At 40.4% G+C, this 27,597-nt stretch overlaps 1 protein-coding gene and 1 long non-coding RNA gene across 12 annotated transcripts in view; one reads left to right on the forward strand and one right to left on the reverse strand.

The window, feature by feature from the left end:
• Nucleotides 1-27,597, forward strand: part of LOC137468859 (uncharacterized) — a 153,031-nt gene that overhangs the window by 28,224 nt on the left and 97,210 nt on the right. For 10 of the 11 annotated variants that reach the window (XR_010996215.1, XR_010996219.1, XR_010996217.1 and 7 more), the window contains one exon: nt 13,696-13,825. This is a non-coding gene — a long non-coding RNA (uncharacterized lncRNA). Of the gene's footprint in view, nt 1-1,001; nt 1,091-13,695; nt 13,826-27,597 lie in introns of all 11 variants that reach the window. The other variant, XR_010996213.1, reaches the window with a different exon arrangement.
• DPT (dermatopontin) lies at nt 331-27,141 on the reverse strand. The gene is made up of 4 exons (XM_068181017.1): nt 26,739-27,141; nt 17,142-17,267; nt 7,332-7,439; nt 331-1,711 (listed from the first exon to the last, which is right to left on the reverse strand). Exons 1-4 carry the CDS (start codon nt 27,035-27,037, stop codon nt 1,645-1,647), a joined length of 600 nt encoding a protein of 199 aa, XP_068037118.1. The 5' UTR covers nt 27,038-27,141; the 3' UTR covers nt 331-1,644.

Genomic DNA, 27,597 nt, shown 5'->3' on the forward strand with positions numbered 1-27,597 from the left:
GAGCAGGTATTCTCAGTGATGATCCTCCTGTGCCTAATTTTAGTGCACAGCCTTTTCCACTGATTCCCTGGCATGAGTGCCTTCTCTTCTGGTACTCTACTGTTTGGAGTTCTTTGGCTTCCTTTGCCTGTCTATCAGAGTTAGTGATCAAGCTTCTGCAGCTTCCCTAAGCTTATCAAATTTTCTTTCTCACTGTTATCTACATATCTCAACAACTGGCTCTCACAGAACTCCCTAATCACCTTTATGGTCTCTGAGAGTGACAGAGGATTTGTTTGTGTGCAAATTAATAAGCTGGTGTAAGTAAAATCAATAAAGGACAAGGCTACAGCAAAGCAAAACCTATCATTCCTTTATTGGACAAGAGGGTATGCTTCTAAACATGCTAAAAATGCTTGAAATATGGCAACTCACTGGCAGACACCACTGTTTCCTATGGAGCTTTGCAGCCTTAAATTGGCAAAAGTCATCAATCATGGCCCTTGAGCCAGCAACACCAAAGCCACTGCTAAGCTCACTATTAAATTCATCAACTAAGAAACTGAACCCTAAATTCTGGCTTGTTCAAGAGTGAAAATCCTACCTCAGATCTTTCTGAAACAGATCAATAGTCTTTCTTGTTGGACTGCAGCTGCACAAATGCTGTGCAGTGTTGAAACATGGTCAATTTATATTTTATAGGATCTGCAAACTGGAGGAACTAAAGTCTCCTAGGTCGCTAACTTTGTCTATTCTAAGCCAAGAAAGTATCACCAAGGAAAGATGGATATTGTACAGGCATGCATAGTGGAAACCAAATCCACCTGAAATTCAGACTCCTGAAGAATGTGATATCCATATTTACTGAGAGTGAATGGCCTGACCTACTCCTGGGTTTGCCCAGAGCAGAGTTCGTGGTTAGTTTTGTCATCAGAGATTTTTAAGACAATATAAAAGAGACTCTCAGTAAAGCTGGGTTTGTCTTCTGTTTTTATTGGTAGATCTACTCTCATTTTTATCAGATATTGATGTCTTCCTGTTGTAAATATCCAGAATTCTCCCATGTGGGCATACCTTTGTTGCAGTGGGGTTATGCTGAGGGCTGTAATAGGTAATGCCAGGTACAGCCCATCAGACACCTCCCAGTTATGTTTTCTGCACACTTCCAGCTCTGAGAAGCTGGTAGGGGGTCACTGGATTGGTTCCAAGTATGAAGTAGAAGACAGGAAAGTCTAGGATATGCTGGGAAGTGTATAATATGTTTCCACCTCATTTGGAGTGGCTATGGTGCTGGAAAGCCATGTATATAGAGCTGCTGTGTGAAAGGAAGGTGTACATGTTTAGAATGGCTATATGTATGTATAAGAAAGGTAACTGTGTGTATATGCCATACATTTGTGTATCATAAACATGTATGTCATAAGCAAATTTAATTGGGGGATACAACTGTCAGTGCAGCTTGAAAGAATCCTCTGACTTCACTGTTGCAAGCATGTGGGTAGGCAATTTATGTATTAGCTCCAGAGAGAAAGAATTATGTCTTCAGCAGAGAGCTGATAAGTCTTGGTATGTTTTTGTGAGCCTAATCGATCTTCTCCTGTAATCACTAATTTCATCCCACCCTGTCTGTCCCCAGGCTTTCCAAGTGGAGTACACTCAATCTTTTTAAACATTTTGAAATGGGCAGTCATAGTCTGTCATCCTGCAGACAATAAATTTCCACTGACGATCCCTGCATGAAAGAGAGACAAGAGAGAGGTGTTAGTGAGCCAGAACAAATAAGAGTAACTTTATACCAGGTACTGTGGCAACAAAAACATCTGTCTGCCATTAACTGACTTTCATCTGAGTACACTGTGTTTTCAAGAGCCAAAAGAACATTAAATATATGTGGTAGTTACAATTCCCTCACACTCCTTTACAAGATAAGAAAATCAGCTCTCTGAATAAGTAATCTCTGAAGACAATGAATCCTGATGGTGATCAGTCCTGAATTGACTTTTAATCAGTGACCAAGAGGAAAAGGATAATTCTGTCAAAAGTTATTGTCATGTCATATATTATTCAGTAATGTGTAAAAAGTGAAAAGTACTTGGGTGATTTGCAAGCTATGTCTAAGAGGGGTGTTATCCATACAGCAAATTTCACTTTCTTTCTTTTTTTTTTTTTTTTTTTAATGTCTTTCACTACTAGGCATTACAGTTAGTGTCCTTTAACAAAGATCTGAAAGAATCAGCAGTGAGAGAAATGAAATTCACTTCTCATCCTTGGTCAAGTCACATGTGAAGAAGACTAACATTTATGAATGTAAGGAGAGTTTATGCTCTTAGTCCATGATTGGTATTCTCTCTCAAGAGAGCGATAGGAACACTAAGAATTGTTAGTAGGAAGGCTGACTGATGCAGTGGGATTCAACAGTGGAGGCCGGTGACTTAGTGTCCAATAGCCACAACAGGTGACAGATTTAATTTCCTCCTTAGCTTATTGTGCATTAAATTTTCCTTTGACAAATAGGCACGAGATCAGAGGATCAAATACTGTCCTGCTGTGAAGGGAATGTTGAATTTTGGCTGCTTGATACTGGCTGACTTGAATTTAGATCTGAACTACAGTCCTTGCAGATGGCAGTTGTCATTTATATTGATAATGGGTTGTCCTCCAAGAGGTTTCTGAAAGCTTGAATTCTGCTAATAGTGATGTCCTAAAGCTGAGGCATGGGATGGGTAATGCTGGTAATGGGTGATTTAATAGGAGCTTGCATTTAAAGACACCTGCACCAAACTGGTACCAAACTGCTGCCTCTTGGGAGTGTGCTGAGACCTCTGAGCCCAGATTTTGGTATTAATTGTGCTTACATGGTGTCATTGACTGGGTGATTCTGTCCTGGAATAAGACTAATTTGACTCTTAAGCCCTGTAGGTATACATTTTGAACCTACCCTGTAGGTATAAAATGTCTCATTGCAGCTTTCATTAACTAAGGTTTTTTAATTGGAAATTTACTGTGCTGCTAAGCTACAAGTTTATCCTGAGTGTCATTTGGAACTGGGTCTGTGTCATACTCATCAGCAAGTATGATATAACAGTTATATAGTGCTTGGCTTTGGTTTTCTTTAGATCTTTCCTAGACGTTTTAAATTGTAATTTTCTTGTAAAACTGTTACCAAGGGTTAATGAAATGCAAGATTCATATTTAGGTTTATTTTAAGAATCCCTTATTTGGTCTATGTGCATGCTCTTCAAAGACAGTTATTACTCTTTTGGTCACTAAGTTACCAAGAGAGATAAAAAATAAAGAGGACCCCTTTGTGGAAAACAGGATTATATTGGTCCAAGTTAAGGTCTGCTAAGAGGGCACCCATTGTTAGAGAGACTTTTAGCTCAAAATCTTAGGTCAAGTAGTTTTTCTAAAATAGGACATTGTGAAATTAAAAGTCAAGCTCTTTAAAAGAATTGTATTTTAGTCACCTGAATTAATAACATGCTTTAAAATACTGGAACAGAATTATTTCTGAAGCTGTCATTTCAGCTTGGACTTGCAGACACTAGCATATGTGTACATGGTTGATACATTTATGGCATATTACCTTTTTTCCCCTGTTACTTGTGTTTGAACTCAAGCATATATGCCCAGCTTCTCAGGATGCAGGCAATTACTTTGCACTATTGCTGCTGTGTGCTTAATTCAGTAGTTATCAGCATGTTTCAATTTGTAGATCTTACAAGTTTACCAATGGGGATGCAGATGCCATCAGGAATTGCCTTATGAGGCATACACTAGAATATATCTGAACTTGCCTTTGCAGATCTTTAACACCAGTTTGTAGGTGTCATCCCCTCCCAGTTGCTAAATTAATGCATTTTCCTTGGCTTTGGGAATCAATATTGAACTGTCACTTTTGCTTTCCAGCTGTCATGTGCTGTCAGATTTGAATTTTTGATGTATAGGGAAATTTCTTTTATCTCCAAATATTGTTGAATAATCTGTTTCCAATTCAGTTTAAAAATTCTGTGAATTCCTATTCATATTGAGTTTGACAAAATCCTCTTTCCTCAGTCATATGAAACATATTATGGACCTTAAATACCCTATAATTTAGCTCAGCTGAGCTTGGTGGATGTCCAGTTTGTCTGGGCATTTCAAACGTACTTTACTGTTGGGGTATCTGGCTGTCAATTTATTTTTCAGTGATGATATCTGAGCAGTTAAGAAATAACTGGCTATCCAGATGACCCAAACAAATGGAGCAAAGAACAGTTTTGTAAAAGAAACGAGCTTATGACAGTCTGCATGTGCTATTTTTATACTACATAGGGAAGGACAAGCTGTGGCTCTTACCAAGAACACCTGGTAATTCCCACCTCCCTGTCCAAGGTACTTGCTGCAGGTTGATTTCTAAGTGTTCCAGTGGTGCTCTCTGGACTCAGGAGATCGATCCAACCAGATCACAGCCACCTAACAATGCTCCACCAGAAAGCCATACCATCATCACTTGGCACATTTCAGAGCTCAGGCTGAAGGTATTATGTTGTTTGGTTTGTGGGTTTAATTTTGGAAGCTATTTTGCCAAGTGTTTGCAATGTGCATGTGTATGGGGGCAGTTTTAGTTGTTTACAGCCTGCTTCAGATCGCCCATGTCCTTCTCTGAAATTTGACTGTGTCAGTCTGTCTGATATAGATACTGCCCTTCCGTGCAAATATTCCCTTATTTATGTCCTTAGGTCATCCTTAGGTCATCATTGCTAATTCTTTCCAGCTGCTTTTGTCTTGCTTTATAGACAGTTGTTTTCTCCTTTTGACCTATTTAAAATGAGACTGGAAAAAGTAAATAGTAATCAGTTCCAAAGTCTGTTTTCCCCAAACAAGCAGTTAAAATCCTTGATAATCAACAATAACTCTTTCATTCATTCCTGATACACAGGCATGGAAACTCACAGTGATTACAGAAGTGTTGCTGAGGATAGCATCATTCTAAACTTTCTATGTCCTTTACCAGAAGCTGTCTCAAATATCCTTGTATCAACAGTGGCCTCACTGATGCAATGTCTTAGGAAGTAGGAAGGAAAGATATGATTTCTGCAAGTTTATTGAAGAAGTCTAAAAATACCTACCTGTTTGAAGTGGGAAAGCTTAAACTGAAATACCTTCAAAGGCTTTTTCTTGCCTCTTGCTAGCTCAAGAACATTGTCCATATGAACAAAATAGTAGGGACACAAGTTTAATGTGCTTGAAAATGAAGAGGAATTAAAAAATGTTCACAAAAACAAGTGGAAATGTGCATGCTCCAGGCAGGCTGAGACTCAGAAGAATTTTTCCTGCTCCTATTCTGCTTCATGAGCTGCAAATAATCATTAAGAATGACAAATTTGCTGACTTTTGTGATTCATCCTGCTCAGGAGGAGTGTTACAGCCTGAATATGAATTCTGAACTGGTGTAACAAGATTTTTTTTCACTTCATTCTCTTGGCAACACAAATTGTTTCTGGTTGTTCTGGAAGCTGAGGACCAGAAAGTTCATTGGTGCAGAAAACTTTTCTAGTTTGCAATTCACAAACTATTTTCTCTGTAGTTTCAACCTGCTACTATTGCAGGTGTATGACTGCCACCAGAGCAGAGATAGGACAAAGGTGTGCTGGTGGCTTCTTCCTCTTCCAGGCACTGTGGTCCTGTGAGGACCTGTACTCCCAGTGTACATTCCCATGATGCTGCCTTTGCTCCTGAGCCGTTGCCCCACTGGCACCCTATTCTGAAGGCTTTCTTCAGCAGTCAGAGACAGCAATGTGCTCAGAGTCATAGGCTACATTGGCTGTTTTGTTTGCCAGGCTTGTCCTTGTGATTCCAGACTCTACCCTGGTCAACATGCGATGGAGTCTGGAATCCAGCTGCAGGGGAATGCACTGTCTGCATTATTTCCCCTACTCTCTACCACAGCCGTGAGGAACAAGGATTAAGGACATCACTGGGAAATATTTAAGATGAAAAGCCCGGAATGGGGCTGTCCCTTATGACCTTGTAATTTCTTTATCTAAAGAGATAAATAGATACCCTTGAGTCAAGTATCTATGAAAGTTATTCTTCCTCTTGTAATAAGAATTTGCAGACATGGCTTCCATTTGGTAATAAACAGGATAATGTATTTTAGCCAGGAAATTACAGTTATGGACCTGCAGCAGTCTTAAAATGTGTTGTCACTCCTGGAAAAGCCTCTTTATTTTAGGTAACCTTTAGGTTGAGGGATCCCTATGGTGAACTTTGGCAAGCTGAGAGTGTTACAGTGACAAAAGCACTTTGGCTGCTTTGAGTGTTATTAGAGACAGCTTGAAATATTGATGTCTTTAAGCTCCCACTTCTCTCTTCACTCCCCCTTCTCGTGTAGCCCGTGTTGGCAGAGCAGTGCAGCACACTTTGCCTTGCTGTCTGTGTTTTGCTTGATAACAAATGCTTTAATATACTGGACTGAAGTGCTTAATAAAAGACATCAGCAAAGAAATAGCTCATGATTGATGTATTAGAGGGCAGCTTAAAAGAATCAAGATCCCTCTCCCACAATCATGTTTCAGTAGCTGCTTACACTCTTCTTAAACCTGCTCTATTACGATCTCTGTAGCCCAAGGCAGACAACAGTGTGGGATTTATGTTAAACCCAAAGTTTAAAACTTTGCAGTTGTGCATAGTAAAAAGGGAGGAACATTCCTTTTTAACTGAACAGAAAAATTGTGAATCCATTTGCATGACTACAACTTCACTAGCCATAGGGCCTCTCCCAAGAGGACTAGCAAATGCCTAGAAATGACCAGGACTGATCAAGAAAATGTAGTTAACTCATTTTCTGGAAAGGGATCAAGGTGCTTGGCACTGCCTGAATTCCTGGAGTGGCTTGAATCTGTTAGAATTGTGCTGAAATAAATTGGGCAGTTTAAAGCATTCACATCACAGTTTGTATGGTCTTAACTTTGCATGCTGGCAGATTCCCTGCTTCTCTGCAAAGAAAAGTGGACCAAAATAGGTCCCTCATTCCCTGAAGGCACAGGGTGTTTTTACTGAGCTCAATGAAATATGCTCCAACTAGAGGTAGGTGAGAAAGTGTACTGAAGATCTGTTGCACTTGATGAAGGTCAGATTCAGCCCAACCTACCGCTGCTCGGATGCAGCTGTCAAATGATCCCCATTAGCATGGCCGGCTCCTGAAACACCACTCTGGACAATGAATTATATGTACTGTGAACTTTGCTCCTCAGAATTACTAGCGTGATGCTGAGTACCACAGCAGATGGTGTGTAGCCACACACTGTTGGAGGAAATATAAAAGGCAGAATTTTTAAAATTTCTAATGAAACAGATGAAAAGCAAACCTGTGCACAGCAGAGAAAGTTGTGGTTGCCCCACGGATGTAATAGTCGTAGGTGTACATCATCATGTCCATATCTTCTCCATAGTGTCCTGGATATTCTGTTGTTAACCTTTACATTAAGGAAAAAGATTATATAATTCGCCATTTTATAGAAGAGTCCAGTTGAATGACTACAACTTAATTAGTAGATTTCTCCTGCCTCTTTGAAAGTTCTTGTTTCTTAACAGCACTACAAGATACAGTCTCATGAGACTGCCTTTCTCCTCTATGCAACTAATTCAGGTAGCTATTTGAATAAAATTCAGCAACTTTAGAACAGTTAAGAGCAAAGTGCAGTACTGGAATGTGTGTATATACATCTGCAGCTCTGGGATAAAAGCAATCTGAACAAGAAGATAAAACTTGTCTGCTACTTATATCTTTAATGCAGGGATTTGCTCCAGTAAATTTCCTCTTGTGAATCTCTTAGGTTTGGGGCCGTAGACTGCAGTAAATGTTGCCAAGTCAAACGACTCTAAGCATTTATCCATTTATGAAATGTATTAAGTACATGTAACAATTAATCCATTACTCTTTATTGTTTCCTCTTTCTGCCTAATTTATAATGTAAAAATATGGGCCTGGACAGTGGTGTGTAGTGTTATTTTATCTGAGAACCTCAAAGTGCTTCTTCAATTATTAACCAAATTATGATTGCTGCTTCCCTGTGAAATAAGCAAGTAATACTGTAATTCATTTTACAGATAATGAGCAGACTCAGGAAGGGAAGCTTGACCAGTACTGTCTGTCAACATTGTATTTGTAGTCTGAATGGAAACCTGGCACTCCTTGTATTATACCATTTTACATGGGAGTTGCTACTGGAGTTGTCAGCTTCACTCTGAAACAGCAAAGAGAAGTATCAGGTCCCCTGTAAGGGAGAAGCTGAACCCGAGGAAATAAACAGCCCAACTCCTGTGGAGACTAAGAGGGTTAAGACACATTTACAGAAATCCTGGCAACCTTTTCCTGACTTAATCCAGCCCAGCAGCAGTACTTGAATGATGCTTGAAGGTGATTGAAGCACATTCCAGCCAGCACTCATGCATGTTTACATTTTGTTAAATCAGTGGAGTCTAAGCACAGGCTTAAATATTTTACTCACTAGGAATATAGTTTTTGGGATGGGCTTGAGTTTTTATGAGGTGCTTTGGGTGCTTTTGGGGTCCAAACCTGTAACTGTTGGAGAACTCAGAAGTGGAAAGTTTACCTGAAAACTGAGGTACCCTGGTCTAATAGGTTGCTTTCCATGTCATATTCAGCTTTTGAATGTGAAAGATCATTCAGTTAGAACATCATTCCTAACAAATAATTTTTCCTTGACAAATGAAAAATGTGTCTGCATATGAAACTCAAGTATGACCTTATAATAGCCTCAAGTCTAATCAGTCAACTTCTTTGAATATATCTTTTTCTCATACTTCCTTTCCTTTGGCCGTGAAAATCATCACACAGATTCTGATTTATAGTACAAGGAAACCCATCCCAGAGTGTGTTTGGGATGCAGAAAGTCAGGCCTGGTCACAGCGTCTGTTCTCTGAGTTCTGACCAAGGACACATGGATGTGCAAAGCCCTTGTGGTTCTCTGCCATTGGTAAGAAATAACAGCAGTATTTCACAAGTCATGCAGCCAGATGCTGCAGACTAGGAGAAAGAGAAGAAACCATGAACGCTGCCCACTCAGCCAGAGGAGAGCCTCCATATCTAGTTTACTAATTTGAAGCCTGAGTGTCTGATAGTGCATCTTCAGAAAATCCAGGGTCATAGAGGGTTTTTAAAATGAAGAACAGCTATGGAATGGCATTTAATTTTGCTACTTTCCCATCAACTCCAGGTTTTGACACTTTGCTTAACTATTATGATGAGAAACCACTAAGACGTGTTTCTGTATGTTCTACCAAATGTGTTTCAGAACATCTGTTTGGCATTCAGCAAGGAAAATGTTCTGTAATCTTGACCAGCAGTATGTGCTGGGCACATGAGACTGTGCACAACAGAAGGTTAAAAAGCTGCTTTTTTCTCTACTCAGAACTGAGAGTCAGTTCTTTGAACTTCTTTCATGGGCCTCTCAGCTGAAAAGTAAATCTGATGACAAAACTCTGAATTGCTATGATCTCACAGACCATTAGCAGAGGCATGCAGTGTTATTCTGAAGTGCAGTGGGAGACTTCATTTAGCTTCCCTCTCTTTTCTTTCTGGCTGCTGTCATCTTCCCCTCCCTCTGTATTAAGTTCTCCATGTTACCATGCATCTTCTTAAGGCTCCTCCACTAAGAAGTGTTCAAAAAGCAAATCTACGCAATTACTAAAAATAAATTATTTGGGGACTTGAGCTGCTCTGAAGTTTGTCTTGTTTCATAGGCAGATGCCTACTGGTTCCTTTTGTTCTGGAGAGAAAAATTATAAATAGTGCTATGACAGTAGTGTTCAAGTTCACATGAGTCTGTGTGGTCTGTCTAATTAATTTATCTTTGATTACTGCTGTACTCATTTCTGAAACTGTTCCCCTAAGCCTCTGCATTTCAAAGTTGTCTGGGTTGCACTGCGTCCTTTAGAAGGAAATGCAATTGATCATCCATGTAGCAGGGCTCTGTGGTGTGTCCCATTCCCTTTCTATTATCTTCATTTTTGAATCCTGAGGGTAATTCACACAAAATATGTCTGCCCTAGAGATGCCCTATTGTTTAATGTGTAGGGATAGTCCGTATGTGGTTTTCTCATCATGAAGGGGAGAAAGGTCATTTAAGACAGCCATTGAGGGTCTTCCCAAAGGGATCTGCCTGGCACAGGACAGTGGTTCCCTCAGGTTTTGTTGTAGCTTGGTCTGTACCCTTATTATCAAATACTTAACTGAAAATGTTAAATGTTTTAGTCACTAATGAATACAAAGTGCATATCAAGTTCTGAGCTGCCTACCATGGCCCTACAGACATATAATTTATTTACAAACATGGTAGCATTTGTAAGCCACGTGTGGCAATGTATGGTTTGTACCCGAGAGGAGTCACGAAACGAGTGTGAGACACTTCTTGCCCTAGTTAGTGAGGATTTGCCTGCCCAGGGGCTTTTCAGGTGGGAAAAGCCATCCACCTGTGCCCTGTAAGCACTTCTGGCATTGAACTCATAGCAAAGAGAATTGGGCTAGGGAAGCAGTGAGAAGCCTGGGAATTGCCAAGTGCCCAAGGTTGCTGCTGCTGTTTGGGGTGTTGTATAACCAAGCCAGGGTGTATGTGGTGCCTGAGGGGGTAGGTGACAGGGGACCTTAGGAAAGAGGCTGGCAAAGCAGCTGTGAGAAGATGTGTGTTATAGCAGCTGTGGGCTCTAGGCACTGAGTAATTTGGTGCCAAACAAACGCTGAGGGGCAGGGGCCAGCAGGGTGCCTTTAGTGGAATTGTTTGTTAAACCCAGATACACACACAGGTGTGAAGTTTGGGGAAGGACTTGTAGGTGAGAAAAGAGTAATGTGAGACCTTTAACAAGTGGTAGACTTTTCAGTCTGTATGATGTGTTGGCAAGAAAATACAGAAAACAGAAACTCTGGTTCAGTTTTTCAAATCTACTTCTGGATAGCACCAGGTGTAAGATGTTTGGGCAAAAGAGACTTGAAGCACCAGTGGCATTGTCGAAAGAGGAGAGAGAAGGTAATTCTGTGTTAAGGACTGGAAAAGGAAATCTTGTGATAAGGGGTGTAAGTAGTTTGGCCTGTGTGTGAGACAGCAGAAAAAGTTGACAGAAAAAGGTATTTTCATAATGGCATTTTTAGCTAGGATAGAGTTGATGTGGAATGGTTTATCTTTTCAGTGGTTTACATTGCTCCAACCATCCACACATTTTTCTAATTCACTATAATCCTATAAATCTTGCTCAGGGTAGGATATGTATTGAAAAAAAGGCATTAAATCTTTACCAGGGTTACTGTTGTTTTTATTTTAATCTGAAAACAACTGTGTTGTTTATTTTCCATGGTGAAGAATTGCTATGGTAGAGATTAATAGAAAACACAGAGCTACTCATTTAGGACTGAGAAGAAGGTTTTGTACTAATCTACAGTGATCTGTGGCACTCTTCTAACAATTGACTTCAGAAATAGTTATCATGAGTCCATTATTTGCCAATAAGAAGATCAAGTCACACCGATGGCCTTAATATGTACAGCCTGCTGATTAAAGAAATAAATGAGAACTGTGGGTATGCCTTGCTTTCAGATGCCAAGCAGACAAAAGAAATGAGTCTTTTAAAATATGAGAGATAGTTAGTGTTAGAACAGTTTCTGGCTCCAATATGGAATATATTTATTCTCTGATCATAAGTACATGGTTTTGGAATATCTTAGGCTGTTCACTTCTTGCGCAATTACAGTGCTAACAAGATGAATGGCTTCTCTTTAACCTTCATTTCCCTCTTTGTGGCTGAACTCTTCCTCTAGCAACGCCACAACCAAAAGAAAGAGCTATTCCATTTCAAGAGGTAGACATAAGCTTTGACATTAACTTTCTGACATTTGAGGACAAGGAGTGTCCCCTGACACTCCTGACTTTATGGCCTTACTTTCAGATGTTGTTTACAAGTGCTTCAAGAGTATGTCTTTCCTAAAGGAGAAATTTTTTCAAGTGTCAAAAGCCTGCAAGTTACATTCAATGAACATGGGAAGCATATGCCTCTTTAGTCAATTTCAACTCTTCCTCCAGCTGGAAGACAGAGGTCATCTGCTTTTTAAAATGCATCCTGTGCTGAATAGCCAAAGAAGGTCTTAGTAAGCTGTCTACAGAAATTCCAGCAACTGCTCTGAGTATAGATCCCAGGTTGCCAAGCTCCCAGGGAACTCGAGATATCCTGGAGCTCCTGTAGAGATGAGAAGTTCTCCTGTGTGGACATGTCATGTGTTTTGGGATTGAGCTCAGGCTCCAGGCTCTGAGCCCATAGATTCACACAGACACATCACTACTGGGGTGTTCTCGCTGCATTGCACTGAAAGCCACAAGCCCTCCCAGGGCTGAGAAGCCATGAAGCTGGAGGGCAGCACAGTGGGAGCACTGTTCTTCCAGACCTGCACAAGCTCGTGCAATGCAGGTACAAGCAGCAGCAGAGAGCTCAAGGCAACCTGTGCCTGTTCCTCAAGAAAAATGTCCAAAATAACTTGGCCAGATTTCCCATGTCAGATCAAATGTGTTTCTCCTAAAATGTCTCTGGAAGATGGTCCTGCAGATTGAACTGCAAGGTTGTATTTGATGGGTAATATTTAAAAAAATAAAAAATCAACCTCCCCCAACAGTTAAATACCTTTAAAAAATGGAAAAAGAGGGGAGGAGAATTGGGTTGTCCAGAACTGCATGTTTCCACGACATCTATTGTGAGTTCACCTCTTGGATTTGTACCTCTGCTACTGGTTATCTCAGAGAAACCTGCAGAGGATCACATCATTTTCAATATGTCTTGTGTGGCAGGTTGAGTCAGAAAAACAAATAAGTACTTTAAACCCCATAACTCTTGGGAACTGTAATTGTTGCCTGGACAGTGTCACCACGACAGAGAGCAGCCACAGCTCCAGACAGACCTTCTGGCATTTAAACTGCTCGTTGTTTCGAGAAGGGAAACAGTCATAAACAGTCTGAAGACTTGGGGCTGCTCTGTGACACGTGTTTGCTTTTCAGAGTATGGAGTCAAGCTTTCATTTCCTGGCAAAGAGAAAAATCCGAGCTCTAATGGGAGCACTTAGTGACACTGTCTCGGTATGTGTGATAGATTTGCTTCCTTTATGGTGCAAATCAGCACACAGTTTATTTTACTGTGGTAGCATTCCCTAGCCAGGTAAAGAGAGCTTTTCTGCCTCCTGTGAGCAATGTTAATTATTTTCAGTATGTTAAAAATGTGCAGAATCCATGACAAGTCTTGGCATGATGAAGAATGAAACTAAGTACCTGTAAAAAAATTTACAAGGCAAGTGCAAAACTATGAGACTGGAAAAGATTAGTAAATTTATTTTCAATATGAGCTTACTGCAGAAGAAAACTGGGAATTAATGGTGGGAGGATGCACTGTGAAACAGAACTAGAGGGTTCACGGAGTAAGGATATAAATGTTAAAAAATAAACTCCTTCTGCATGTATTTGACTTCAGTCATTTTATTAAGCAAAGTGAAATCAAAATGTTGGTTTCAGTCAACACGATGGTGTTATAAACTAGTATTCCAACAAATACTAGAAGTTTTCAAAAAACACTGGGATATTCTAGGTGTAAAAACCAGGGCAAATTCTAACAAATCAGTTGCATGGCTCATGCACATAAGAAAAATCTGTCTTTATTCATTGTAAGGTCATCTCACTTCAGGAGGAATATAGTCCTGAAGCAGAAGAAACAAGAGAAACCATACATAAGGGTCAGCTGGTTTACTGCTTTTATATGTACTGGAGGGGCCTGTGTGGAGACAACTGGAAGAGGAAGGAATCAAACACCCAAGGTGAGAGCTAATTTGAAACAGAGTTTTGTCACACCTCAATATTGTCAGTTTTCTTAAAAATGCATTTCTGTCCACATCTGGTTTCATACTTAAGGATACATTAAGGATACTAAAGATATTAGGATTATTAGATATTAAAGATATTAGATATTATTAAAGATTATATTATTAAAGATTATATATTAAAGATTATATTAAAGAGATTAGATATTATTAAAGATATTAAAGATATTAGATACTAAAGATATTAGGATACATTAAGGATACTTAAGGATATTAAAAATCAAGGCTGCTGAGAAATTCTGCAGTGTGGATTTTCTTTGAATATGGATTTTCCTGTGTAATGGATGATCCACAAAGTACCACCATCATTGCACACTTTCCTGGTACTACTTTTCCACATAGTCATATACTAATAGAAGCCTTTGCATGAAAATAAGCCTCTCCAAACAAAAAATAGGAGCCAGCAGCATGTTGATTGCCAATTCTCCACAATTACTTTATTTACAACGAGTTCCTGGAACAGAGCAAATACTATTATCATTTGGGGCAGAAACTTCAATAAATTATGATACACTACACACACACTTTTTTGTTTTTTCTTACATGCATATACAATGTGAGGTCTTACTCATGGTAGCCCAGAACTACTTTGCAGTTTGTTTGGAAGGCACATTTTTTCTGTCAAGTGCATGTTAACCAGTGCAAGATACAGACCAGAAGCATGATGTGTGAACAAGGTCTTGTGACAACAGCTTGGAAATGCCAATGAAAGTTATGTTGTGAGTGAGAGCTGAGCTTAGGGGATGGGAAGTTTGGTTTCTGTACACTGAAATTTAGCAACTCAGACAAGTCACATCTGTGACTTCATTAGTAAAAGTGAGTCCAAAGCATGGGGTTTCACACTACCCCAGTGAAGTTCATGTTGTTTATGTGTTACCATAACAACCAGCACTGCCCAGAGTACTACTATACTGTCTAGGCAGGGAAAGAGAGTAAACCAGAAAAGAAACCATTCCTAGCAGATGATAGAAAAGAGACTACTGATATGGAGGAGAGATTTTATCTGCATGGTGTGGGTCCTCCAGTAAAAAAGTCCTCCTGTGTGGGATCCCAGGATAACTCTGGTGGAAAAGGACTTCAAAAAGTCTCTGAGACAGCCCTGTGCTCCAAACAGGGTCAACCACAAGATCAGACCAGGCTTCTCAGCTTTTATTTGGTTTAGTCTTGAAAGCCTCAATGGGCAATCTGTCCTCATAGAAGAAGTAATTTTCTTTACATCCCACTGAACTGGCAGTCCTGCCCTCAAGCATGTCAGCTGCACCCCCCAGTACATGTAAACTTGTCCAGCACGTGCTCTTGTTGCCTCCTCCTCATTGCTAGAGATATTAAGCAGGACAGGCACCCAGGCAGGTTATCACCCTTTAACCACTGCCCTCTGAGCCTGTTAAACTCTTTTATTTTAACCCATCTAGTTGTCTGTACATCCAGACCCTAACATCCTAATTTGGGTAACTTTATGTGGAGAGAGCTTATATACATACACCTTGCTAACTTTAAAGGCAGAATGTTTTTTTTAATGAACCCATAATCACAAACTATGCACCAGAAACTTTTCACAAGCCAGGTGACATAGCTTTCTACCAGTTTTACAGCACTACCCTCCCAGAAGAATGTGAGTACATGGGAATTCTACCCTACTTAGAGGGAAAAACGCTTCACCTGCTTTTGAAATGCTGCCTTTTCTGCATGGAACTGCAGGTGAACTACATAAGGATCTCTTTCCCAAGCACAAAAATGGAGCGTTGGCACTGCTGGAAATAGAAGGGCAATACAGGAGTCTGTATGCAGCTGAGATGAAAATGAAAGACTCTAGTAACACCAAACATTTACATTAGGATTTGCCTTACTCTGAATGCCAACTTGCAAAGCAGAGACAAAGCTGTTCCCAGTTGTCAAGACAACATCTGAGGGAAGCAGATTTGTCAACAATAACAAAAAAAAAAAAAAAAAAAAAAAAAAAAAAAAAAAAAAACCAATTCAGAGATTTCTGTTGTCTCTCTGAAAAGGTATGCAATATGCAATATATGCAATATTAGAGGAGTACAAGAGATTGGAAGAACTGCTTAAAAGTCTGCGTGAGTTTCCCTCAGAGGGAAGAGCCTGGGCAGGTATGTAAATAAATCTCCAGGTAGGGAACATCCATAGGCAATGTCTGCTGGAAAGGAGGCAGAGGAATGTTCAGAAGAATGTTCAAAGACTTTGTTACAGAGTTCCTGTAATTTAATGGCATTAAAAATAATGATAACAAAAACATTTATTTTCCTCCTGGTTGCAAGGAGACTGAAGGATGAAAAGCAAGGCAGTGTTGTTGTGTTTGGCCAATAGCCAGCCAGCCAAGTAAGACCAACAGGCACATAAAGAGTTTGTATGCATCTCAATGGGAAGCCTCCTTCAAAGCTGAGGTCTGGAAAAAAGGATTCAAGCACAGGTTTACTTTTTTCTCCCTCTGCTTTTTTTTTTTGGTCTTAAATGTAGGCAGGTTATTCTTTGTATCACTGAAAATAGCTAAATTTAAGCTGAATGTAACCCTGGAGCATAAAATCATGACTTCTCTTGAACAGAATGGACAGGAGAAATACAAGCTGCCTCTACACGATCTTCTCCTGTCTTTGGTTTTAATTTAGAGAAACCACAGCTGTGATGTGTTTTAGAGAAACTGGGAAGCTTGGGATGCACAGCTCATTTTTGCACAGTCTCCATTAAGTTGCCAGCACTAGTTGTGATACTCTGCTAAGATGAGACCACATTTTTCTTTTGGGTTTATGACCAGTAGTTAATTTTGACTTTGATCATTAAACAGTTTTGAGAGAGAAAGCACAGTTGTATGCACTACCAATATTTTTTCTGAGGTGAGTGGGAAAAGTTCACTTTTGTGAGTCATTGTGGCACAAATGTGTAGCACAGAGATGCTTCTACTCTAGCAAATGTGCTGGATTTATAGTGGGAAAATGTCATTCCACTTTGGAGACTTCTGTCATGTTTTCCAGCACAGCTAGGCTGATGTTGATCCCCAGAGCTGTTCTTTGAGGGCCAGCTACTGCGTTGTGCTGTTCAGTCTAACTAAGCCCTTACTCTTTCCCTTAGCCTTGGATCCTTAAGAATCCTCTAGCAGACTGGAAATAACATGCTTTGCTCCATAAAGCACAGTTAACTCCTTTTCAGACAAGGTTTCTGACAGGTCAAGCAGCCTAAGGCATTCACAGGGACTGTTGGGGGAAAGAGGATCACAGGTTTGGTCTCTACTTGAACTCACCAGCAGGAATACGGGCACCTCCGGCTGTAGCGGCAGCAGTAAAACTGCCATTCACGGTCCAGCACGGATGGAAAATACTGACTCTGGAAACCAGCCACCAGCCCATTGTTTGAGCAGGTTTGATACCTAATAATGAGGGGAAAGAGGAGAACACACAAGGAAAACATGGTATTAGATGCCTTGATAGTTTCAAGCATTTCTCAAAACAGCATTAATATTTTTGATATAGAGTGCAAGTTGAGGGTTTGACTTTGTGCTGAGAAGCAGTTTCCACTTGCTGTGTATAGAGTAACTATTTTCTATAAGAAAGCAGCAGTAGTTAACCATGTCCTAACATTTATGTTGTACTCAAAACTATTTAATCAGGCTAAAGTATTTAAACATTCTAATATGCTAACCAGGAAAGAAGATTGTTCTGGTGTTGTTATTTTTCTCAACTGTTTACAAATCATAAGACTGACTTCAAAATAGACCATTAATATTTTTGTCTATGACTATTGGTATTTGAGGATTTGAGCTTTATTGAACTAACCTTTTCAACTACTTCTCTACCACAAAAAAAAAAAGTGCTTGAGAAGATATTTTATAAAAGAAGTTCATTAACTCCTTTGTTTCCTTTCACAACTATGTGTCTCTAGGAGAAGGAATTCTTTATTAAAAACATTTAGGCTATGATGAAATCATTATTTGACAGCAATCACATAAGGAAAACTGTGTTTCAGATGTTATGAATTTTAAGAGTCACATACATTTTATGACTGGATTTTCAAAAGAAAAATCTGCTGCTCCATGCTTTTTGTGTGCTTGGTAATAAGTGTGAATCACTGCCTCCAGGTAGAAGAGACAAGGTCTCAAAGCATGCATGCTTCTGTCTGCACACCCTACAACAATTACCCCAATGTAATTCAAGTGGTAATCAGTTTGAATAACTTGTTTCTTGGAGACTAAAGACAAGGAGCTCATGAAAACAGACAGGTCACGGTTCAGCTATCAAGTGCTCATTCTCTCAAGCACCTTCCTGGCCTCACTGTTTCTCTATCGTGCAAATTATAGGAATGCCATTTCTTCCATCTCTTTTCCTTTTCTTTCTTTTTCTCTCATCAAGGAAAACCTGCAGCAAACTTTCTCTAAGATTTCATAAAATCAATTACAGTGATCTATCTGAAAGACACTTTCAGAAGTAACTGTATAACAAATACCAAAAATCTCCCTTAGTTTCATTCAATGACCTCATTATTTATTTTAAAGACCTGAAGTTCCCAGAAGGGAAAACATGTCATCTAGAAGAGTTTGGTGTTTGGAAAGTCATTCACTTGTGCACAGGGGTTTTAGTGCATGCAAAGACAGTGTGAGGCTGAAGTATGCAAAAGCTGAAAAACTCATCAATTTTGACCAGTGCAGTGATGAATTTCCCCGCCTAGTTTTTAGTGTCCACTTTTGAACCCAAGGGTTTCTTCTCTGTCTCTTCCCCTGCATTCTGTAGTTCAGACAAGAGTATTTACTTTTGTTTGTGTCCCTGTATCTCCCATGCTGTTGGGGCCACAGTACTTGTTGTGCTCTGTGAGACTCTTTCAAGGACCATCAGAATTCAGTCGTGATGGGGACTCTGAGTTGTCATGGTATCACACCAAATATGGCAGTCTGGCTTTCACTCAGAGGATATCAGCAGGGCTTTGATAGGAAGTTTTTCTGATTTTTGGCTCATGGGCCATAGGAACATATGGCTAAGACTCTGTGTAAACATATTGGATAGCTGCAGATGATTGGTGTTATCCTGATGGAAGAGCGCTTGATACACTGCAGTATAGGGATTGGTTGTACCTCTTGCAAGATGATCATTAAACTGTGTAAAATAGCAATAAACCTGTGTCTCATCTTCCATCTCTCACCCTTCCGAGTTATCTGCATTTGTACTGCCCAAGTCTTGTGCCCCTGGGAGATTTTCTAGCTCTTTTGCATAGGGTGCAATGTTGGGAGCACTTTGTTTCTCCATTTCCTTTGCATTTCCACTCAGAAGCTCAACACTGCCCTGCAACTTCCCATCCCCACTGATCAGATCAGTGTCTGATATTCCTGCTTATACTTGTCTCTGAGGGAGGTTCTTCCTTCTTTTCTCTTCCCACCTGCTCACATTCAGTCTGGGAAGTCCTGTCCTCTTTCCCACTGCCTTTGTCCTACAAGAGTTTTTCTTTTCTTGACACATTATTTTCTACTAATATAGTTCAGTTGTGATGGAAAGATTAATTTTGAAAGAGGTGTTGCTCATGGACACCTCTCTATAGTGAATTGAGAAACAAACCTAGCTAGCATAACACTCATATATTTACATGCACTCATATTTGGGTACCAGATTGTAGGAAGGTGTGGTTATTTTTTATCCTGATTCTGTCTTCTCATGATAAGTTTGATAAAAGAAAGATAATTGGCGTTGCCTTAAAAATTAGTTTCTTAGATGGAAAGTATACCTGGGCATAAGTAATGTTTTATAAATAAATTGCAGTTTTGTTTTAACGTAATTCAAAGTAAAATTTGAAATACACCTTACAGCTCATGTTCAATTCTCTCTCTTTGCTCCTGTCTCATACACAACGTCCTGTAATCTCTTATTCAAGCTGAGTTTTGGGTTTAAAGATAATAGTGATGTTGAAGTTATTTTCTTTAGCTTTGAGATAATGTAATGCCTTTGAGAAAACATAATGCCTTTGCCTTAATCTTTCTAGTTTTCAAGTAAAATCCAGATACTCCTTCAAAAATGAAGAGATACTCTCAGAACTTGGAGGGCTTATTTGTGAGCTCATATTAAATATTTCCTTCTCTTTTCTTTTCCCAACTGGCCACTTTCCTACAAGCAGAAAGTAATTCTTCAAGGGAAACAAACAACCCCTCCCCACACACCTTTTCAGTCAGTTGCCCTATGCACTTATCTGAAAACAACACTAACATGGCAGAATTTTTTCCCTCTCTGTTGAATTCACTACTCTTGTCACAGCAAATCCTGAAGCAAGTAGGGTGAATAAAAACTAGTGATTCAGGAACTTTGATTTATAGCCAAGTCAAAACATCAAATGTTTTTTTCACAAGACCCACTCTTTAGAACTTTTACTATAAAGGGTAGTTCAGTATTCTGAGTTAATGTGACTGGGTTCTCCTCACTCCTGAAATTCTGACATTGCTAAGAAAAGAGGAAAATGCCTCTTACAGGTGAATGCAGAAGAACGTGAGAAACTGGCTGGGACTGTGTGGGATTAAACTTGGCAGTGGGTAGGTTTTCTTTTTCTAGTTGGCTCAAGTTGCCAAGTGTGAAGAGTTGCCTTTTGGATCTGGTACTGGGAGAAGAGGAGGTGAGCTGGCTGATAGGGAGGGAGTGAGAAGATTGGTGATGAAGATCAGGTGCTCTTGGATGGGAAGTTGCCCTTGCCTTGGGTACAGGTGTGGGAAATGACAGCAGTGTTCCATAGAAAGCCTTTTTCTGGGAGGAGTTCTGTATAACAGGGATATGGTATCTGAGACTTTCCTGGCCTGCTGTGATTCCTGTGAAAAACCTCTGACAAATCTTCTTCTGAACTGGTTAATGAGTGTTGTATAGCTGAGCTCTGTCATGGCAAGCAATGAAAGCATGCATCCATGTTACAGATTTAGTTCAGGTCAGAACTGCTTTTGTTCTTCACTGGTGAGTTTTCACCTGTGAGACCAAACAAGAGCTGGTGTGAAACACCCAAAAGGCATACGTGAATTTTGGATCCGTGCATGAACTGTTTCACCCTATAGATCTACTTAATTGTGTTAAATTATTTGCGAACATCAGTAACAACCTCGGCAGCCAAGCGTGTTCCTCACTGGCTCAACAGGTGTCTGCCAGACTGAATACAAACATTGTTTACAACAATAGAATTGTTTTGAGCAATGGAATCAGTTTTGGTGACACTTTAGACTTACACCTGCTCCTTAATTTTGCTCTTTGCTAAGCAAAGCCCCAGAGTGCTGTGCCCCACCTAATGCTGGATGCTGGTGCTGTGTGGTAAACCTCCCTCTGAGGCCCCCTGTTCCTCAGGTACATCCTGAGGCTGAGAACCCAAAGTGGAAGCCTGTTCAATACAAATCTGCACAGGGAAACCCAAGTAAAGCTGCAGGAAGTGGTGCTGCTAGAGAATGCACTGAATTCCTGCTGCACTGACTGGGATCATGCTCCCTGAAGCTCTCTAGAGCAGAGGCTGACACACAGCTCAGTAGGCACCGTGTCTGGCTGCATTGAAGGTGATTTGTTCCTGATAACAAGGTAACCTGAGAGTGTCATTCCATGTCCCTATGGAGGGGAGGTCCCCACACTGCTCTCCTGAGTAATCTTTGTGGAGTGTCCTCCCTCTGTGCAATCAGATTAATTGTGTGATGAGAGCTAATTCAATGGTCAGTCTGTTACAGATAAATGGGCAGACATAAGAGGCTGAGGGCAGGCTCAGGGCACTTGCAACTCTGGCACCCAGACAGAGGGAACAACTTTTATGGGTTTGATTAGGCCATGGCAGTCTCCAAAAGCCAATTCTACAAGGAGTCTTCCCTGTCTGTTGTGAGGTGCTGAGACATGTTGTTATGACTTCCACATGTCAAAGGCAACCTCTGTAATATCTTCAGCAGCATTTTCTTTCATTTAGGGGGCATTTATGACTTACTTTTTTCTCCCTGACCAAGAGAAGGCAAGGCCCTTTTCACCCTGGTGATTTCTTCTTGACAGTAGCTGATGAAACCTCCCTTTCTACAGAAACATTCCTCTTCTCCTCAGATGCTCCCACTGGACTCAGTCCATTGCAGCTGTGCTAAATGGTCTTGTAGCACTAGTCCTTTCACATAAACTTAGAGCTCTGAAGAAAATTAACTTGTTTGTGTAGATAGCACAAATGGGAACATTTGTGAGAGCAGCTGGATTATTGGGTTTGGGTAATACAGCCTCAGATCTGAAATTTGGGATTGGTAAGAGATTGGGAACAAAAATAGTTCCTACTGATATACCAAGGTGTGCTGCCAGAGCCTGAACAGGAGGATCCTTTGCTCAGTAGTCTGTCTTTGCACCTAGTTTGTGGGCAAAAGAGGGAGAGAGTGGGAGTGGGGAGGGAGAATCCAGCTATCTGTTTTTTCTGAGTCCCATCTAAACACTTTCTCAGAAGTCTAAACAAGGAAAAGAGGCAATAAACATGGATTAAATAGCTCTTGGCTAGAAATGCTTCTCCATTTTCCTTTACAGCTAACTGGGAGTTTATTTAGGATATGGCATGGTTTCATCTGTATCATGTGGTGTAAACCAAACTTATTTTACTGGAGGGAAGAGTTGCTTGTCTTCACTTGCAAGCTTTTGTTCCTTTGTTTGTGTGAACCCTGTCTTTTGGTATGATAGTTTTCAGGCAAGAAAAATAACTTTTCTTAAAACCCTTGTTCAGAGACTTGTCTATAGACACAGCTGTAGTATTCAACAAAGCAGTGAAGAACAGTCTCACTGCACTCACCTTCAATCATTCAGACCTCAGGTGGTGAAATATTTAAACAAGGTCAAAAATTCTACAGTATAAATGGAGCTAACATAAAATTTGTGTTCCCTGAAAAGATAGGATTCTTTGAGAAGCTGCAGCATAAAAATTAGAAGGAGTAGAAGGACTCGAGGACTTCTGCAGTAGACAGACTGCAGAATCAGGGCATGCTCTGGAGACTTTTCCCCATTCCAGACAGGAGTATTTCCAAATTATCCAGGAACTTGTTCTTGCTCCTAGTCGCTCTCTCTCTTTTGAATATCATCTTGGTTAGCAGATAGTTAACCTTACTCTGAAGGATTAAGGTGTTGAAACAGATTCAACAGAGTCTTTGCACATGTACTTAACTTTAAAAATATTCACAGATTAACGAGTCTGAGAAGGCATTCCTGATCATCTGATCCAATCTATTGCCACAATTTCCCCTTCAAGTCTTGTAACAGTTTCACAAACTTCTTATGTCCTTTCAGCAAAGCACAAATGCACATAACCTCTTCAGAACTATATGGACATATATGATTAACTTCAGGGATGCATTTAGGCAGTGATGCACCATAGTTAGATATATTCTGAAATGCCACTAGGTAATTCTAGGTAGTGGTCAGAAGGGACTGGTCTTCATGAGTCTGCTTGTGAAAGAGATGGGTTGCCCCAGAGAGCAGTTTTTAGAGTACTCTCCATTGACCCTGGAAGGAGGCAAAGGTCCTAAACTAAGCATTATTAGGCATTAGATGCCTAATGTGGATCCGTGTCATTGTCCTCTTTCTGTTGAATATTTTTTTCATATCCGAAAGATTCAAAGTTATATGGTTTGATTGTCTAAATCTGTATAATCCCTAGTGTTAGTGGGAAGTAAATTTACCAGGAAGCATTGCCAGTGGTCTCCTTTTGCTCCCAACTCTCCTATCCCTATGGTCCCCCCATCCATTTCTGTCATTTTGTCCCAAATACTGAAGGCCAAAGAAAATAATGAGTTGGAGACTCTTTCTTCTCTCTTTTATATTCCCTCTTCATTTTATCTCTTAAGCTTGTCTTTGTTTATTGTCTTTTCTAAAGAAACCTCTCTTGAGTTTGTCTCTATTGTGCAGCTGCTCAGCAGTCAGGAATGGTAATTTGAAAATCACCATTTGAAATTTCAAATGCCATAAGCATAATATGTCAAAGGTTATTTTTTTATGTGTGTGTTTCTGCCAGTCTAGATTTTCTGACTAGGGTTCTGGCTGAGAAACCAGAGGGAATTCAGAGAAGAGCTGTAGGTATGATCAGTGCTTGCTTAGGAGTGTTGGAAAATGAAACCTCCAGAGGAGAACTGGAAGAATGGAGACATGTTCAGCCTGAAAGCAGAAGCATGGATGAAGGTGTGTGGATGAGGGAATGGCATAGCTACTACCCATTATTAAGTAAAAGGGATTTTACAAAAGATTCAGCAAGCTTGTTCTCATTGCTCAGTGAAGGTAGGGAAAAGAATAAAAAGTCTCAATTGCAGCAGAGTAGCAGCCTTTGACACTGGGTCCTATAGCATACACCTGGAAAAGCTGGCAGCCCACAGCTTGGACAGGTGGTGGAATTCACCATCCCTATCGCTAGAAGTGTTTAAGGACAGACCAGACATGGCACTCAGTTGACTTGGTGGTGTTTGGTCAGAGGCTGGACTCAATGATTTCTAGTCTTTTCTGACCTAATTGATTCTGCAAAATTTAGCAAAAACTTGGCAGACTTGTAGTTACTGGTGGTACAAGCAATTGAATATCCCTGGATGTGGTGTGCAAGGTGAGACAAAATACTCTGTGAGACAGAGCTGAAGAGGGAATATTTGAATCCATCCTACAAGGATGGGAAAATGAACTAGCAAGTTCAGCTGAGTGCTGTGTCAGATGATAAGAGAATGATGTATTGCTTACCAACAGATTGGTTTGCTGGGAGATCAGCAAGGAAGAGAACTGGCCAAACAGGAGCTATGGGTACAGATGGTGACTCATATTTGTGGTCCCATTTGATTATTGGGTGAATCTTTTTGGAATTGGGGATGGCTCCAAATAGCACTGAGGTAGATGAGGAAGAGAGAGAGAAGAGGGGCATTTATGAGAAGTAAGAATGCCCAGAGAAAGGGCAGGATTCTCAAAGGTTCCCCAGGATATATCTGTGCCATCACATTAATTTGTGGTTACACTGGCCTACACTTTCACTCCAGTCTGGGATGAGACTGCTGGGCTCTTGGGCAGCAGTGTTGGCATGACCAGAGATGTTCTTGTGTACTGCAAGCCTCTCTCCATGAAGCACTGTAGGTACAACTAGCTCAGCCCTGGGGGTGGAAAAGTGAAAACTACAGAATCTAACCGGGCACAGCTAGCTAGGATTTATGGAAATGGCCCAAGTAACTAGTAGCACAAATTCACCTTTGCAAAATGATGAAGGGAAGGGAAGGGAAGGGAAGGGAAGGGAAGGGAAGGGAAGGGAAGGGAAGGGAAGGGAAGGGAAGGGAAGGGAAGGGAAGGGAAGGGAAGGGAAGGGAAGGGAAGGGAAGAAGGAGAGAGGTGTAAGGATATTGGTCTGGAAAGGTGAGCTAGTGAAGAAATACTAGAATAACTCCAAAAGCTAGTAAAGGGAGAGAAATGGAGATAAAGAGAGGTTGAAAAAGAAATACATTTGGAGAAAAAAAAGGGGTTGCTATAGGAAAAAAGGCACCAAAGAGGACAAAGTGAAAAGATTTTTTAAGAGGTGAAGGAAAAAAGATTCAAATAATATACTGTGGTTGTAGTCACGCTAAGCATATAGAGCACGGTGATGAATAGTTACAGAGCAGAAGAAAATGTTCTGTATAGACTTATACAGTATCGTGTTTGGGAGAAGTGAACTTGAGCAATTGCTGCCAGGGATTTTTAGAAAGTGAATAAGTTTATTTTGAACAAAAATAAATGCCTAATTCAAAATTATTATGCAATAAATAGAAATTGCATCAATGTATAAAAAATGAAGACGTCATCCTGGATTATCACAATGTGTTCTTTCTGCCTGTTTTGCAGCTCTCCCCCTTTTTTTCAATTCTTATTCCAAAATTAAACATAGGGTCAATAGTTTTTTCCCTTAGCAATTGCATCAGCCATAGGCATGTGTCACGTGGTAAATGAAAGAGTATGAATAATTCAGAACAAAATTTTGAATCATTTAAAAAGCAGAAACTTCACATTTCATTGCTAACTTATTCCCATATAACAAAATTCAAAAAATCACATTGCAATTTCTGGTACAAAACCATTTCAAGTATTTGAAAATACTTATTCCTGCATACATTTCATTCTGTCCAAAGAACATACCAGGGTTGTCCAAAACTGTGTTTCCCATTTCGTTAAAAAAACCCAGAAAATAATTAAATACTGGGTATTCTGCCCAAATATGAAATCTATACATATTTCCAGAAATTATTGTCTCCACATAACGTGATCACCTTTGCCTCCAAGGTTGATGGAAAATGTAACATTTAGCTAAGAAAACTGATGGTATTAGGGAATTAACATGAACTTTTGCTATCACCATGCAGATATATATGCCACCATCATCGCTTGTTAGTGTGGATTTTTGGCTCCTGTAATGACAGCACAACTATAAAACAGCATTTGTTTGTGCCTAAGCCAAAAAGCTTAGCAACAAAAACACAAAGCAAAAAGCCAGTGCAATACAGAGATTATTTTTTCTAGTGATAAGAGTGTGAGGATGGAGTGAGGAGTTTTGCAGTTTGTTTCCCAGTTTAGTCACTGATTCAATGTGACTTTTCAAGAGGGGCTTTATACTCTCCTCACCTCTAGGTGCTTGCCTCATTTTCCTTATCATTGAAACAATAGCAACACCAAACCACAGCTGAGGAAGGACACTGACACCCTCCAGCAAGAAATTGCTACAGAGAAGACAAATGTGATGCTGATCAGCTCCCATGCATTGTGATTAAAGAGTCTTAAGGCAGTGAAGCTTGCTGGTTATCATGGCATTCATATACATTTGCATTGCTGTGACCAGAGCATTAGGACCCGCATTCCACAGGGGTTATCAGGGCTGTGCCCTCCAGGGATGATTGGGGTTATCCTACCATTCGGTTCCTGCCCTGTTGATCTCTTCCCACCAGCATTCTGTCGGCTCGCCAAGGCTCTGGGATGCTGGCATGCAGGCATAGTTCCACAGTCTGTCAGAGCCTTCCTTCTTGCTGAAGACGCTTCTGATGGCCACAATCACCTGCCCATGTGGGCACTGAAAGTTGAAACCTTGCCGGTACACATTGACCCACTCATCGTTATCTCCATAATTATAGGGACCATAGTAATAGTCACTGTACTGGCCCCATGCCACAGTCACCAGAGGCAGGAACACACAGAGAAGGAAAATGTCCATCCTGAAGATGTTCCTGGCTTAGAAGTGCCCCTCTGGTTTGTTGGGCTGGCCCTTTTATATTGCCTCTAACATTTGGCTTCCAGATGTTATGTTTTCAGATCCAAGTGCAGTGTGTCATTGCTTAGCAAACCTTCTCTGAGCTACAGAGACATCCAATTACTTTTAAGGTGGAATTCTGCAAGTACAGTAAGACTGCAGTCCCTAAGAGCAGGCTCGTCCCACCACTGCAAACCATCTGTGATCCTTCACTGCAGAGCTACTGTGCACAGCAAGCCACATGTCATAGTGCAACTGTCACAGACATCTCACTTTCATCCTCAAGACAGCGGTTAAGCTTGAAAATTACTTTATTTGAAATTAAAGCTCTATTTGAAGTTGCCATTTTCCATCACTAGTAACAGGCAATCAAAAGTGATCCTCTGTGTGTGGGTCACCATTCTCTTTTTCCTAAATGTGTGTGTCATGATTCTGCCAGTGCCTAGAAAGAAGGGCATTGGGCAAGGTGAGGGAATTCACTGGTCCTCTTGAAAAAACTCCCTTAGAAATTTTGAGTGTGTTTG

This window comes from Anomalospiza imberbis, chromosome 2 (assembly GCF_031753505.1).
Source record: "Anomalospiza imberbis isolate Cuckoo-Finch-1a 21T00152 chromosome 2, ASM3175350v1, whole genome shotgun sequence".
Classification (NCBI taxonomy): Eukaryota; Metazoa; Chordata; class Aves; order Passeriformes; family Viduidae; genus Anomalospiza; species Anomalospiza imberbis.